The 15,992-nt window shown below is 39.4% G+C and overlaps 2 protein-coding genes across 3 annotated transcripts; one reads left to right on the top strand and one right to left on the bottom strand.

Moving 5' to 3' along the window:
- Positions 1-567: 567 nt before the first annotated feature.
- Positions 568-6,477, bottom strand: efhb (EF-hand domain family member B). 2 transcript variants are annotated; one of them, XM_022765819.1, is made up of 13 exons: positions 6,277-6,477; positions 6,088-6,147; positions 5,340-5,483; positions 5,028-5,205; positions 4,676-4,786; positions 4,407-4,536; positions 4,207-4,287; positions 4,043-4,110; positions 3,777-3,931; positions 3,172-3,379; positions 2,644-2,871; positions 1,953-2,134; positions 568-1,256 (listed from the first exon to the last, which is right to left on the bottom strand). In XM_022765819.1, exons 1-13 carry the CDS (start codon positions 6,343-6,345, stop codon positions 1,110-1,112), a joined length of 1,761 nt encoding a protein of 586 aa, XP_022621540.1. In that variant the 5' UTR covers positions 6,346-6,477; the 3' UTR covers positions 568-1,109. The 2 variants fall into 2 exon arrangements, with proteins under 2 accessions (XP_022621540.1, XP_022621541.1); XM_022765820.1 differs by lacking the exons at positions 4,043-4,110; positions 5,028-5,205.
- A 373-nt stretch (positions 6,478-6,850) lies between these two features.
- rab5a (RAB5A, member RAS oncogene family) lies at positions 6,851-14,670 on the top strand. The gene is made up of 6 exons (XM_022765790.1): positions 6,851-7,027; positions 8,782-9,008; positions 9,976-10,127; positions 10,995-11,117; positions 11,414-11,507; positions 13,228-14,670. The coding sequence occupies exons 2-6, from the start codon at positions 8,843-8,845 to the stop codon at positions 13,341-13,343; spliced, it is 651 nt and encodes a 216-aa protein (XP_022621511.1). The 5' UTR covers positions 6,851-7,027; positions 8,782-8,842; the 3' UTR covers positions 13,344-14,670.
- The last annotated feature ends 1,322 nt before the right edge of the window (positions 14,671-15,992 follow it).

A 15,992-nucleotide genomic window follows, 5' to 3' on the forward strand; every position in this document is an offset into this window, starting at 1 on the left:
GATTCATGTTTTACACACACAGAGTTTTGAGACAAACTTTTTTCCTGTAGTGATGTTAACTGTGACTAAGTGTGTCAAAAAAAAGAGAATAATTTCACTGAAGCTGTGTATCGAGGCTTGATTCGTTCTATCAAAATCACGTGACCAATGACGTCGGAAGCTTCGTTTCACGCATACACACATCCACGTGACTGCGTCTAACTCTGATTCAATGGTTTAAAAATGCGCGAAAAGCGGTGCAACTTCGTGAATCGTGAAACACCTTCCACACAAGGTTGAGCCATCTGGCGGCGGGCCGGGCTCGAGTCCGATCTGAGGCCCATTGCTAAATGTCTTCCTTTCTCCCTTTCTTTTTACTCGATGATTTCATGAGTTTTACTTGTTTATGAAAGATAAATTGTCCAAATCAGAAATGCAAAATGTTATCTTTTTTTCTGTTATTTGGAGTATGTGGTGGAACTGTTTTATTTATTTATTTATTTGTGTATCATTTTATTTATTGATTAATTCATTCATGTATTCATCTATCCATAACTTATTGCTTCAAGGACATCCATGTGTTGGTCGGTTGTGAAACGTTCTACATAACATACGCTTTTTCTCACATTGACCAGCCGATGTGCCCATTGAGCTCTGATTTGAAAAGCCTCAGGAAATGAACCATTTTTTCATACATCTGTGTTGAAAGCTTTGCTGGTTCGGAAAGCGTAACTTCGCCACCGCTGGGTTACGATAGGCAAGCCAGGCCTAGACAGCATTTTCAAGTAACTCGTGAGGATATTAACCATTATTCCCAGTCACGATTATCCCGATTATGGAAATTCACCACAATCGACTTATTGTAAATGTTTTTTATCGTGATAAAAATCATATATAGTCCCATTCCTAAACGTATGTATCTTTCTTCCTTCAGGGTCAGATATTTTGGCTTGCCAAAGTCCATTCTTCTTCATTATGTCAAAAATGCATTCCAATCAAACCGAAACATTTTAGGGTTACAAAGTTTTCACCAGACAGCTGAGATATATATTTAAACAGAAATAATGATTATGATGATGATGATGATGATGGGGAAACACTATACCAGTAAAAAAAAAACATCTTCCATATTACATTGCTTTAATTTCCTTGAGTACATTACAGAAAACCTCGACACAAACTTTCCCATCTGGTTGCTTCATGGACGCCAGCTTCCAGGCCTCCTCAAAGGTCTCCTCAGAAATATTCACACCCACATTCCTGAAGATCTCTGCAATCTGTGAAGAACAGGATGAAAGGTGTCTGACAAAAAACCTATTGCACTAAAAAAATAAATAATAATAATAATTAAAAAAAAAGGTTCCCCCTGAGTTGAACTTTCAATGAAGTCTTAAGAGTTCAGAGACTTATTGATTATGTAATGTTGCAGATTATTATCTAATAGAGCACAAAACATGAAAGACTGTCTACTGCTGAGATTGAATTGTGTAAAATGAAAACTGTGTAAAGATTATAACTTTCCAGTGTCAGGGAGAGTGATGTTGACAGTTACAACTGTTTTATCATGGAGGCTGAATACATGTATTTCAAGTCGCTTTAGACAAAAGCACCTGCCAAATGAATGTTATGTATGCAATGGAATAGAACAAAGTGAAATTGTTTAATCAACATTGCCATCATTAATGCTGTTAGTAACACCTGTGCTTTCCTGCTATGACCAGAAAAAATTGTCTGCTATGAATAAAGTATATTAACTAACATGAGTCTCATTCATCACCTATTCATTTTTCAAAAAAGGTCCACTTGGTCAATAATAATTAAATCTTAATTTCACACACATCAAAAACAGCCAATGACATAAAAGAATTTCTGATAGAATATCTTCCCTGTTGTGGCTTCCCGTTATTTATTCACAGTAATTCTAATTTTCTATTTAGGTACACTGTACCACTGATCTGGTGCATGGTGCGTACCTCGCTCTTGGTGCGAGGACAGAGCAAGTGCTCCTCATGAACACCCTGGAGAGCGTGAACTGATGGATGCAGAAGTTTTGCAGCTGTGGATGTATCGCCGTAGTTAGTAGTGTCGCTGACTCTCTTGATGGGTGGAGCTGGAAGGTCAGAGCGCACAGACGGGATCCCATATGTGCGACTGTCTATGTGAGCGAGACCAGATGATGAGTAAGGATTTTAAGGAGGTGGGAATGAATGAAATGTAAATAAGTTAAACTGTAAAGCTGTTGTATATCAGTCACAGACAGATGATGTCCTCAAAGTGCAGAGCAAATTTAAGTATGTTTACACAATTATGACTCAATTATGACTATGAAAATGATGATAGAAACTAACTATATCAATTCATCTTAATAAGTTCACTTATTTTATTTATCCCAAAATGGTGATTTCACTTGTGTCATGATTGTGTCATTAAGATATTTGCATATAAGGAGCTGTGTCTGCATATTGCTGTTCTTGTCTTTTTCACCATTGACATACACCCTTGATCATACTATGTTGTTAACCACAAATCCCAAAGGTTAAGAAAAATGTGAAATGGTGAAACTGCAATCATTTTCATGTCTACAGTCTGCACATTGTGTGTGGATGTGCATGCTAATGTAGTGTACAACATACTTATCACAGCAAATCACTATTGCTGACTTACTTGATGTGAGCGAACGATCACTGATAGCCCCGATGAAGGAGGAGGAGGTGATGAAGTGATCTGGGTCTGCCTTGTGTCGCCTTAGGGTCCTGAGAGTCTTCTTTGAGCTGCCTTGCTCTACGGGCTCCAAGTCCTCAGGTTTAATCAAGGCCTGAGAGGCAGGAAGCTGTTCTGATTCTGACAGAGGCTTCCTCTCTCTGTTAGCTGGAGCTACACTGGTCTGACACTCTGCAAGAGACAAAAGATACAAAATCTGTTTCTGAAAATTAGCCTACCGATAGCCTCTGCATCACCCTGGTGCACAATAAAATCAAGCTTAGGCTATTGAGTCTTTTATTGCCAAATTCTAGTGTTATTTTTTTGCAGTCTAATTCAGTACCTGAGAGCTGAGCAGGGGAATTTAATGAATAAAAATATATGTGAAGCAAAATGGCCCTAAAAAAGCATTCTTACTTTAAGGTTAAATAATCAGATCCTCTTGGAGCATTATAGTAAATAAATTGATTCCTAACAATACATTTAACTGACCGTTTGTTATGATGTCTTGCTCCTGAGTGTTGATGAGCATCTTGTCCTTCCAGTTGAGGAAGTTAGCAAACTCCAAGAAATTTATCAGTCCGTCTTTGTCTGTGTCACAGTAATCCATCAGGTCATCCAGGACCGGCCCACTAACATCCAGCTGGAACTGACGGCACACTGCCCGCAGGTCCTCTTTATCAATCATTCCCTTGCCTTTCTAGTGATTTACATAAAGAGATACACATGGAAAGGCTCACCAACTACAGAGTGAATTATAATAGCATTGTTACTTTATCCCATCTTAACACTGGGCTCATACCACTGGCTTTATCTCAAACCTTGCAACTGGCCTTTCTCACAGCTGACTTGTCAAACACAGATGTAACCAATAACATAAAAAATGGCTGCCTGGGACAAAACAGAAAGCAGCTTTTCCTGCTTTGACAAGTAAAAATGTTCACTGTGAGAAAGGATTATGCTCAGCTTCCTTTGGTCATTCTTTGGTATACTAAATGTGTTATTTTAAGTGTGATGAGTTAAATAGTAAGCAGATTGAAAATACAGGTCAATAGCATTGTGTGACCCTGCCTGTGGTCACTCCGTTTATACAGTACCTTGTCATAATGTCTGAATGCCTGCAGCAGGGAGGGGAAGTTGTGGAAGTTGACCTTCTTGAGGTGGTGTCGCACTGTGTTGACAAGGCTGCGCTGTCTGTCTCGACCTCTCACATACTGCCCTGGCTCCGTGGAGTGGATTGTTTCTCCGACACCTGTGCAAGAAGCAGGCAAGATGTTGTATGCTGTCTCCGGCATGTGTATATCTTACATATTCCAATATACAACCCAGGGATTATATATTTTTTACAGAAACTCATGAATACCAAATTCATCCAGTGGTAAGAGAATTCCAAAGGTATGATCTGGTGGAACGTTCAAGGAATTTCCTCTCCTGAAACAATGGGTTTATAGAGAGGATGAAGTTCAACATTAATTAGTCAAGTTTAGTCAGAGGCCACAGGACTGGTCAGAGGAAGTATGAACCTACGTCTTGTTCGCTTTGTAAATTTGTGTCTCCATCTTTTCCCTGTTCCCAGATCTCTTCCAAACAGTCTTTGGATTGTAAAACCTGTGGCATAATAATATGAGTGAAAGATTTTTAAATTACATACACACTGAATGGAAACACAATGTTATGGAAATTAACGGCAAAACTTAAGTTTGTGGCCAATTTATTTCAGCACTTACTTCTGTGTCTCGCCAAGCCAGCGGAGAGTTTTGCCAAGATTACGGCCATCATTAAAATGAGGTGTGAGGATACCAAACCTGCTGTCTTTACTGCAGTGACTCCAGTCATATTTCCTATCAATCCGCTCACCTGAAGAAGAGTAAGATGATTTTATTCTTGTGAAAAACAGACACCACATTTCAATATGATCCATAAAATTTAACAAATAAAAAGTTGGGGATAATAGTAAAAGCCTTATACATGACATGATTTTTTCCATTCCTCTTACCAACAAAATAGGCATTGTGGCTACGAACATAAGCCTCGTGTCCCTCCTGAGATTCCCTCTCCACCTCCTCAGCTGTTTTTGAAGGGTTAATAATCTCCCACACATCCAACCCTGGACAAAAAGCTCCTCATTTCAGTAAAATGACACCTACTCTTATGTTTAATATTTACAACATAACATTTAAAAACAAATCAGAACACTTTAAGGGACAACTAGCATAATTGCAGAGTTGACCCATTTTTAATAAGAGTAGAAAAATATTAGCTGATTCATGTTACAGTATTTGTATCTTACCAGATTTAAGCCTATTTTCCTTTAAAAAATGTTTTATCTTATTTAATGTTATACCTACCTTTAACCATTTTAATACCAAAGGTACTTTTGTCATTATACCAGGTAGGAAGTCCAATATGCTGATCATGTGATCTTCCTAAAGGTGCTCTCTGACTGGAAGTGTACACTACTTCACTCAGCTCTTGTAACTTCTTTTGGAGCAAGGTCTTTTTGGGAGGATTTAGCAAGCTTCTGCCCTGTTGAAATCACATCACACACAATCATAAAAACAAAGAGCCAAATCTGGGGTAGTAAAAACTCTCCTTATTGTCCCTTTAACCCTTAAGGAGGTGTGTGTGTGTGTGTGTGTGTGTATGTGTGTGGAACTCACGGTGAGGGATGATTTGGTCTTGATGCCATGAACAAGAGTGCTGGCAACATCTGGATCATTTGCTTTGCCTGAGTGCACTCTGATAGCTCCTGGTTCTGGTTGGATGCTGTTGCGAAATTTCCTTACCACAGGCGGGGTGGAGGGCTGCAAAGTCAAAAATGTTAATATGGGTTATCAGAGAAAGTGAAGAAGAAAATTTACAAATCTGTCTGTCACTTCAAATTATATTCATACATTCACTTTTCCAAAGCACCCTGAGATAAACCCAAAGTGGTGGAATGTTACTAAGTACATTTACTCAAGTACTGTCCTTAAATTGAGTTATTTATACTTTTGAGTATTCCCATTTTATATTACGTTATACTTCTACTTTACTGCATTTCAGATGAAATATTGTACTATTTACCCCACTACTTTAATTTGACAGTTTTAATTATTTTGCAAATTCAGATTATTCATACAAAAAATAATAAACTCATTAATTATGCTGTATTCCTGTGGTAAAAGCAACACAGCAGTATATAACCTTTACCAGCTGCAACATTAGTGATACTTAATGCATGAACAATTATAACCCAATAATATATGTAATTCTGAAATTAGCCATTCTGCATTTTGAGTATTTATACTTTACTATTTCTACTACTACTTTGTACTTGAAAGCAGGACTTGTAATGCAGTATTTCTACACTATGGTACTGCTACTTTTACATTCTTGAGTAGCTACCCCCTCCACCACTGGACTTACCCTTGCCACTTCTTGTAAGCAGCTCTTTGCCCTGTCTCCCGCAGGTACTAGTTTTCCGGCCTGGTGGTAAAAGAAAAAAATATATATATAGACAAAGACAAAGGTTTATTTAGATAAAACGCCCCAGACTCAGTATAGCTGGGACTATGGCAACGTTAGCTCGCTAGCATTATTTTAAAGTTGACTTACCGTCGGTATGTGTGGACATCTATCTCTATATTTCAATTGGTAAGAGGTATTTCCGCCAGTCATGTTCATATTGAATTCACATGTAGCAGTAACAGACGAAATCACTTTTTGTTAGTCTTAATTCTTTCTCCCTGGGGATAATTTGCACAGGTTTCTAGTGTCACACTAAGTTCTTCAGAAGACGCTAAGTTGTGCACCTGTTTGACTTCCGTTGCCAGGCAACAACAGATTGCCAAAGTCCTTATACCGTCTCTGCATCCGTTCAATTCAAAATACTATGACACTGTGTTTGAAAATACTTTAGGGTGAATATAAAGTTATCGTTGTGGTAATTATTTTTATTTAGAAACGGACTGTTTTAAACCACATATTAACGTTAACAAATTCCCTCTTTTCGGCCTATATACTGTTGAGAGTCTGGCTCTTGATGGTAGTTTTTTTTACGGCTGTGTTTTGTGGTTATTTGGAAAGGCACGTACCAGTAAATTGGGAATAGATGCTTACATATGATTGGTCCGTCGCGCTGATACGTAGGCGGATTGTCAATTCTAGTCATACGATCTGTCATCATCCTTCGTACAATGCGAAAAGGGAAGTTGAAAGAAGTGGGAGAGGGACATCGCAGAGCCTTATGAAATCTAACGTTACAGTTGCAGGCTGGGTACTGGATACACTGTGAACAGACACTGAAGTGCCACAAATATTGTCCTGGAGACAACATTCACATTAACTAGCTTCCTCTTTTTGGCAGGTGAGTAGCTAATATTAGCGTTAGCTGGCTGGCTAATGGCTATCCAGAGGGCTCCTCCCGATGCGGGTAGAGCTAAACAACGTTAGCCAGCCCAGTGTCTATTATCTGGCTAGCTAACGTTAGCTAACCGATACTGGAAGGGCCAAGCTAGTTAGCATAGTGAATAAACGTTGTTCGGCAGGTGAATCCGAATGAGTCATCATGTTTAGATCATTAGCATATTGATGTTCAAAATAACAAACATCCGCGACCCTGTTTAGTCCACTGATTGATAAGGTAGGTCACTGATCTAACGTCATGCAGCTAACGTTAGCTAGCTGTCACTAGCTGTACACACCCAAACCTACATCATCTGTGTTTTGGCATTCTCAAACGCTATATAAATGTCAGATCTAAGTAGTGTGTATACGCGTGGTGTGTAATGGGCTACCTAGATTGAAACTAACGTTACAGAGGTTAGATTACGCTTTAATATAGGCAGAGATTGGTTTTGAGCTAGCTGTTGCTACCGCTAACAGTCGTTACTCTGCTAATTCGAGCCAGTCAGCAACAACATAACAGGTTATTTGTGGTTAACTGTGTGTCGTAATGCGATTTCGACGAAGTTGAAAACAATTATTTTTGGACTCATACTCTGTGTTTACTTGGTTGCTGATAAAAAAATAAAAAGATATGCCCCAGTTAGAGAGGTAATCTGTTCTTAACTGGTCAATATGGTTGGTGTTGCTGTTCACCTTCAATCTACAGATCCGGGCATGGAAAACATTTTCCCACATATATGCCCAGACTCGTGTCATTACTAATCTCCTTTGTAACAGTCAGTCTCATAGAACTTAAGGCTACAAGCAGGAGTTGCCAGAGGTTTGTTGTTGCAGATAATCACAGCTACACCACCTGGTCAACTTTTTTTCTAGAGGGTGAACTTATAAAAGCACAGGTGAGAAACTTTGGCAACTTTGAAAGCAGAAGTTCAGATGCTCTTCGCCTGCCAAAATGTTGTGTTTAATGTCAGGTGAAAATTGACTTTCACTGTCTGCCAAACTCTAGTATGTTTTTGCTATACCTGTTTTACTTATTTCCTTAGCTACTTATTATGGAAAGCAAACACCTATTGTTTAAAGAGGAAAGACTGTGTGGCTGGTAATTTGAAACTTTTGTTGACTCTGTGTCTGTAGTGAATTACAGTAAATTTCCCTCCATGGTCATTGTTTTATATTTGTAACTCTGGCCTCTGGAACCGGACTGCTTAAAAAGAAATATTGTAAAACCACACCATGCTATAATGTTAAAATTCCTATAGACTTTATAAGTATGACTGTGCATAAATGTTGTTTCTAACAGACAACCACTTATTCTGAAAGCTTTTACTCCAGTAGTACAATAAGTATTTTTTTTCTGCCTGAAACTGTGACATAAAGTATGCCATATTATATCTTAAAATCTGGAGTATTCTATGAATGGACTTGATTTAACAGTGCCAACATATGGGTAGAGAAGAATTAACAACTACAACTGCATCTGTGTTTCAGTTGCTGTATGCTATAAACAGCGTGTGCAGCACATGAATTGCTTCGTTGTTATAATCATGACTCATAGTTTGAGACCATAAAATGTCAAAATATATGTGTAATTTACTAATAAACAGTAAATCAGTAAATTTGTATTGTAACCAAAATTATGTCCCGACATGTTTGAGTCATTTTGATTTTTATTATGTGACAGTGACAATGCTTTCTGTTCTCTCTCCTGTACAGGTATTTTCTGAAGTTTTTCACAGTACATCTGTGTCCAGAGGAAGAGAGCAGACAGTGTGACATGGCAAGTAGAGGTGGAGCTACACGACCCAATGGGCCAAACACAGGCAACAAGATTTGTCAGTTCAAACTTGTGCTTTTAGGAGAGTCAGCGGTGGGGAAGTCCAGTCTTGTACTTCGTTTCGTCAAGGGACAGTTTCACGAATTCCAAGAGAGCACAATCGGAGGTATGCATCTTACTAGACTTACTTTTATTCAAATTCTTGTCATGGCAAGACTTGCAGTGAATCACACAACTGGAGTAAGCATTAAATATGTAGATCATGTTCATAATCGCACAAACAAATAGCTGTCAAAAGGGCCATGTTTTCTGAACAGTAAATAGAGAGAAAAAAAAGTGGCAATGAAATAAGCATTTGTGATTCCAGAGTATAGGAAATATTACTAAGAACGGAGGAAATCAGTTTACAGTTGAAGATGAACGTGAACAGAGTACTGTAGGAATAATCAGGTGAATTCCCAGACATCTACCCTTAGTTCCTGGTCCAGTGGTTTCCATAAGGTTAACATCTACATAATCTTACACTTATTAGTGACTGGCAAACACACTGCTGAACAGAAATAGCATAATTTAATCAAATTCCATCCATTCCATTGCATTGTTATTCTCACTTCTCACTGTTAGTCTTCCAACTCACCTGAGGCCAAATGAACACACCTGAACATTTGTAAAATTTGACACAATTAAGAGCACACAAGGCAAAGGTACAGTTAAAGTTATAACTTAGGTTATCTAGTCAAACACCCTGAAGAACCATTAAAAAAACATAATAGGGTCTGGGTAAAGCCATAACTGGAGAGGTGCAGTCAGTGGGCAGTGATGGCCTAAAGGTTTGTGACCTGAAGGTCACCGGTTCAATCCCCAGACCAGAAGTCAGCCCTGAGTAAAATAGGTGAATTCCACCTAACTTAATACCAGCACCCATCTAGATTTTGTATGTTCTGCATAAAATGTGTTTGATATTACTTGGACCCTGTTTTCAAAATGTGGAAATGTGGACTAAGTCAAGCACATAATCCCCTTGTGTGTCTCCAGCATTGGTCTTAAATTATTACCTCACAGAAAGACATTTTGTGCAGCTCAGTTGCTACAGGCCCATTTGTCACTGGCTCCTCTGCTTTGTGCCCCTGCAGCTGCCTTCCTGACTCAGACAGTATGTTTGGACGACACAACAGTCAAGTTTGAAATCTGGGACACAGCTGGTCAGGAGCGCTACCACAGTCTGGCTCCCATGTACTACAGAGGTGCCCAGGCGGCCATCGTGGTGTATGATATAACAAATGAGGTGAGTCAGGTGCAAGGTTTTCTGTCATTTGGTGGTTGTTACCATACCTGCTCTTACTAACCATAACAGAAACAAGGTTGTTGTCAATGTTGAGAGGATGGTGGGGGTTTCCATCTTAAGTTTTCTTAGTCAATCAAAAAATAGAAGCTTATTTTTGGTATCTTGAAGAATAAAGAGATGAGTCATCACTCAACAACACTTCTGTGGACAATGTATAGTATAAAGACGTCATACCTACGTTAGTTACTTGACTCCATATTGGTCATATTGGTCTTGGAACCTCTACATAGTCTCTGTATTAGACAGCAAGTATCCACTTTTCACTGTCTTTTAGTTTTAGAAATGTTGCTTTCATCTGCAAGATGAAAACCTGTTGACATTTTCATTAGTTTCATATTTCATTATTATAATGAGACTTTATTCCTTCTACTCTTTGATCAAAAGATAAGGAAAGGCCTAACCAGACATCATGGGAAGGCTACTCTTGTCCTCTTCTTCTCTGTAATTACGCAACGAACGAATCTGAGGACAGATGATGCGGAATCGTTTTCATTGTTAATTGGCGATCGTTAGTTAGATTGTGCCGGACTCAATTTCTTTTATGGCGTGATACTCCGTCTAATATTCGTTTTGTATAGATAGAAAATAGAGTGTATCGAAATTCACTGCTCGCTTGTTTCTTTTAGGGCCATTTCTCATTACTTTATTGGTCACAGACGGCTGTCGTTAGTGACAGCTTTTGCCGTGTATACCTGATGGTGCTATTCACTAACCTGGAAGTCAAACCTGCTCCGGCCACCTCCACGCACCGCCCACCGCCCGCCCACCTACCTCATCCCACCAGCCACGATATGTTTTGTTTGCCAGGAGTCATTTGTACGGGCGAAGAACTGGGTTAAAGAGCTTCAGAGACAAGCCAGTCCAAATATTGTAATAGCCCTGGCTGGGAACAAGGCTGATCTCGCAAACAAGAGAGCACTGGACTTCCAGGTTTGTCTTCTTCAAATCCTTTTGAATAAACTGAGGATGTAAACAGAGGCAGATAGATCATTACAAATAAACTGGAAGTTGTGTCAGTGTCTGTTGCAGTTATCATAAAAAATTCACAGGGCCGATTATTATTTATGACAGGTTTTGACAGGAGAACACATTCTCTGTGTGATCACCAACCTGTGCACCGCTCGTTTCCTCCACCTTTAGTGTTTCATCCATCCAGGATTGCAAACTGTGAAGTACTTAAAGTGATTTTAACTAATGGCTTCCTGATGTGGTTTCTTATTTAACAGGATGCACAGTCATACGCAGATGACAACAGCTTGCTTTTCATGGAAACATCAGCAAAGACCTCTATGAACGTGAATGAGATTTTCATGGCCATTGGTAAGTGTCTCTGCTGCGATATGTCTGAAGACTTTTAAAAGATATGAAGTGGATTATTGCTTGTGAGCCTACTTCACAGAACTAGTCACTATAGCCCTGACACACTCAGCTGTGTGTTATAAGGATGGTTTATGCTCTGTCTTGTGTTTTCTGCTGGAGTACCCTTGAGCAACAGTAAAAGACAGTGGTTGTGCAGAGCATCTCTCATGTGAAAATGTGAACGTTAAGGTTGAACAACAGATATACATAATTTTCTGCAGGTAGTTGAAAGGTGCTTTGTGTAGTTTGTTAGATAAATAACAGATGTGATTCCCCATATTATAAGTGTAAACATGACTACAAATCCCAGAAATCCTTTTGTTTCCTCATCTCCCATCATCACCATGTGTGTATAGTATGATAAAGTATGATATGTTGGATGTGATTTACCTTTATCTGCCATTGCGAGAGACTCTTGCTTTAACCCACTTCAGGGAACGCTTCCTTCTGAGTCTGCATTTCACTGCCAGTTACATAATAATAGGTCGACAACGCTTTCTCATTACAAAGCCTCCTCCGAATCCATCAGAGAAATGTAGCCTGCCTTTGCCTGAATTCGGAGGACGCAACTGGCTTCACCCCTCAGTATCCCATAATACATTGCAAGGCAGTCGGTTTTTAGTGGTGCATTCAGTCTGTTCTCTTCAGCCCATAATCACTGGTACCTACCGCTTTGCTGGCTGTTCAAGGGCAAGCTCTTGATGATTGTTTTGGAAACAAAGGTGCAGTTTTTTTTGGTCTCAACTGGGGAGGAGGCACATTCTCAGCCGGGGTCTTCAGATCCTCTGAAGGACACTGTCCCGTTAGAGAGATGCAGCACTGAAAGCTTTAGCTACATTTGCATCAAATGATGTGTGTTTCTTTTTTACAATAAAGGAATCAAGCAGCTTTCATGCTAAATAAAGCCTGTCAGCTCTCTGTGTAAAATGTAGTTTGAGGTATAACTAGTGGGGCCAATACACAGTTTGTCCACCAGAGAGTGCTGTCTTTTCACTACATATTCTTTAGAGTGAACACACCTATAGTCAACCCACTTATCTATGCTCAAGACTGTGTGAGCATGTACAGGCTGTGCTTGAGCTGCAACTAATTAATCAATTAGCAAAAAATGACCTGGCTACTATTTTGATAAATGATTAATAATTCTTCAAGCAAAAATTGCAAAATGTTTTTCAGATGTGAAGATTTGACACTTTTCTTTTCGTATGTGACAGTGAACTGAATGTTTTGGACTGTTGGTTGAATAAAACAAGCAAATGTGAGGAAGCTTAACTGGCACTTTTCACAGTTTTCTGACATTATACAGAGAAAATGATTAATCTGGAAAATAATCAACAGGTTAATCGATGATTAAAAAATCACTGGCTGCAGCCCTACTCTCCTGCAAGGTTTGTTGCACCTCAGGTTTGTTGTCTCAGGATGAGACAATTTTCGCTGTTTTAATTGTAGTTAGTTTATAGAGGAGGAAGAAGGAAAATAACTTCTGTTATGAAAACTACACACTGGGACCAGCATAGAGTCATGTAGTGTAATAGAGTGGCTGTACAAGTACTCAAGAAAGTGTGTTTGATGTTACTCTGTAAAATAAATGTTGGTGTCCTCACAGGTGTAGGGTCTCTACCTGTCTTATCAGATAGTCTTTGCTCTTGTCATCACTGACCTTATTGTTGTGTCATTGCAGCAAAGAAACTACCCAAGAACGAGCCTCAAGCTGCCGGAGCCAGTAGCGGGCGGAACCGGGGAGTGGACCTGACAGAGACGGCTCAGCCCACCAGCCGTCCCTGCTGCAGTAACTAACCCTGCTCTTCCTGCTTATCCTCCCCCCTCACTCACACACACATACACACACACACACACACACACACACACACACACACATCCCCCACTCTGACCCCTCCCCTCCACCCCCTCTCAACATCTGGACATCGGGCTCCTTGGCTCTCTGACGTCAGACCTGACCCTCACCCTCACTCCCCTGGATTAGCTAAAAGACTCTGTATAGCTGCATTTCTAATACCTTTTTTTTTTGTTGATGTTCTTTTTTTTTCTTTTTTTCTTTTTTTTTATTTACTTTTTTTAAGAAGTGTATATCAGTATAATGGATGCATGTATCACTACAACGCCTAAAAAAAAAAAAAAAACAACACATTTTTGTTTCTCATTAAGTTTGAAGACTAACCCCATTTAAGAAAGCTGAGCGTGTGAGAAACCCGTGGACGTGTGATTGTGTCGTGTGTGAGTTTCCAAGAGTGATTTGCTGATGAGAAGGTGTAGCCTCATTTGTCACTTCACAGGGTCGACTGGATGCGAATTATGTTGCCTGTAATACTCTGCGTGTGTGCGGGTTAGGTTTTGCTCACAATCACAAGAAAACCAAATTGTTCCCATCGCGAGACGCCTGGCTTCTCAGACTGTTTGTTGTGAGGCACTGATGTGTCGAGACAGTGCCAGGAAAGTCATTCAAACTGAGAACCCTTCCCTCCTCACATCTGTTACTGAAGAGAACATCTTCGTCCAAGGCTCCTAACGGAAAAGTGTGGAAAATAAATCTAGTGCTCTCCAGTTTTTTGAAAAAGTTGGAAACACACAAAAAGGTATTTTGAGAACATAGAAGAAAAACAGCCTTGATTCATGTCAGGCTTCTCATTATGTGCAACCAGTCAAATTTTGTTAGATATATATATATGAAAGCAAAAAATATGAATCTTCATCTTTAGAGCGACGCGGGCTTGTTACATTACTGTACATCACATTAAATAACACGGCAGTCACAGTGTGGAAAACATGCAAGTTTGGGAAAGTGTAGGAACATCAGGAACCAACATGAAACCAGTATGACAAGATATTTAAATTCAGCTTTCCTCTTCAACGAATGCTTTCATGCTGCAGCCTCATCGAGTTCATTGCAGAAGTCCCATGTCAGTTCTAAAACAGATCCGGCTTCAAATGAAAAAGAAAATCAACAGGAAAAACTGCCAACTGTTGAACATCCTGCTTAGTGAGTCATCTTACAAAGACTTGAACGCACGACTAGTACTATGTTAAACTCTTGTTTTTGTTCATCCACTCTGTTTCTGTTCAGGCCAGTAGCTGACCTGCACCAATATGGGTGATCTGAATCAAAGGGGAGGGGGGGAGGGGTGGTGGTGGGTGGTGGTGGGTGGTGGTGGTAGTGGTGGTGGTGGTGGAGGGTGGTGGTTTTTAGAATAGAGTTCAGACAGCACACAAACAGAAAATTGGACTACTACCCATTGTCACAAGTCTGTGGAAAAAAAATATACTCTAATGTTGTTATAGGGTGCAATGTTGCAATGTTGTCTTCTTCCTCCTTTAGTACAGCTTGCAGAGCTCACAAGCTCACCTGGAAATTTATCTAGAGATTCCGAACAATTGTACAGTTCAATATAGGTCTGCTTTTTTTTCTTTTCTTTTTTTTTTTTTTTTTAATTTTCATTCTAGACATTGTCACAAACTGGTCAAATGTTAAGCAGTGGTGGTCTTTTTAGGTATATGTAGTGTTATTAACAAAATCCCTATGTGGTGTCTTGTTACTTTTCTCAGAAATGGTCCATGGTCATGTTTGAAAGGAACTTTTATTTCATTGCACAGTGTTGATCATGTTTTAATTAATGATGACTGCCCTTCGATTTTATATGACAGACTGTATTGGACTTGCTAACCTACGGCTATAAACAGGTAGCATAATTAACCTAACTGGTGGTCTCTCTTACAGCTCAATGAATTTTAATGATGTAAAACAGCATTACTAGTGATGGGCTGATCAGTTTTGAGTGTCTGAATACAACTTAATAAATTCAATAAAGAGGTCTCTACGCCTTTTTGCTCTCAAGTGAAGTTTTGAAATAATTTCACACAAGATGTGTGTGTTTAATGAAACCACATTTCATGATACTCAATCTATTGACAACCTTCAAATCCTGTGGTCTATGACCACAACTGAGATGTTTTTTGTCTGAGTGCAACAGTTTCAGAGTCGGTGTCTCTCCGGATGATGTGAAGATGAAGTTTCAATTAGAGCTTCACTAAGTTATTTATCATCCAACAGGACTACGTCTAGAGCCATGCTAGCATCTCTTAAAAGGCTGTACTTAGACACAGCAGTGCTTTGAGCTGAAAGCTAACATTAGCATGCTAATAACCCCACAATGACAATGCTAGCATGCTATGTTTACCATGGTCACCATCTTAATTTAGCATGTTAGAATACTAGCATTTGCTAACTAACCAACTAACTCAAATGTAACACTAAAGTACAGTTTATGCTGTATTTAAATGTCATTAGTTTTGCAAGAATTTGAATTTTGACCTGGTAGTACCAGATGAAATGGGAGCAAAATTCATTGCAATGTTTCACTCAGAACCACCTTTGTCACCTCATGGTGGCGCTAGAGGGAAGTTGGGATCACTAAAGTCAGCCGGTCTTTT

Source organism: Seriola dumerili, unplaced genomic scaffold (assembly GCF_002260705.1).
Source record: "Seriola dumerili isolate Sdu_G_001 unplaced genomic scaffold, Sdu_1.0 BDQW01000756.1, whole genome shotgun sequence".
NCBI classification, from domain to species: domain Eukaryota; kingdom Metazoa; phylum Chordata; class Actinopteri; order Carangiformes; family Carangidae; genus Seriola; species Seriola dumerili.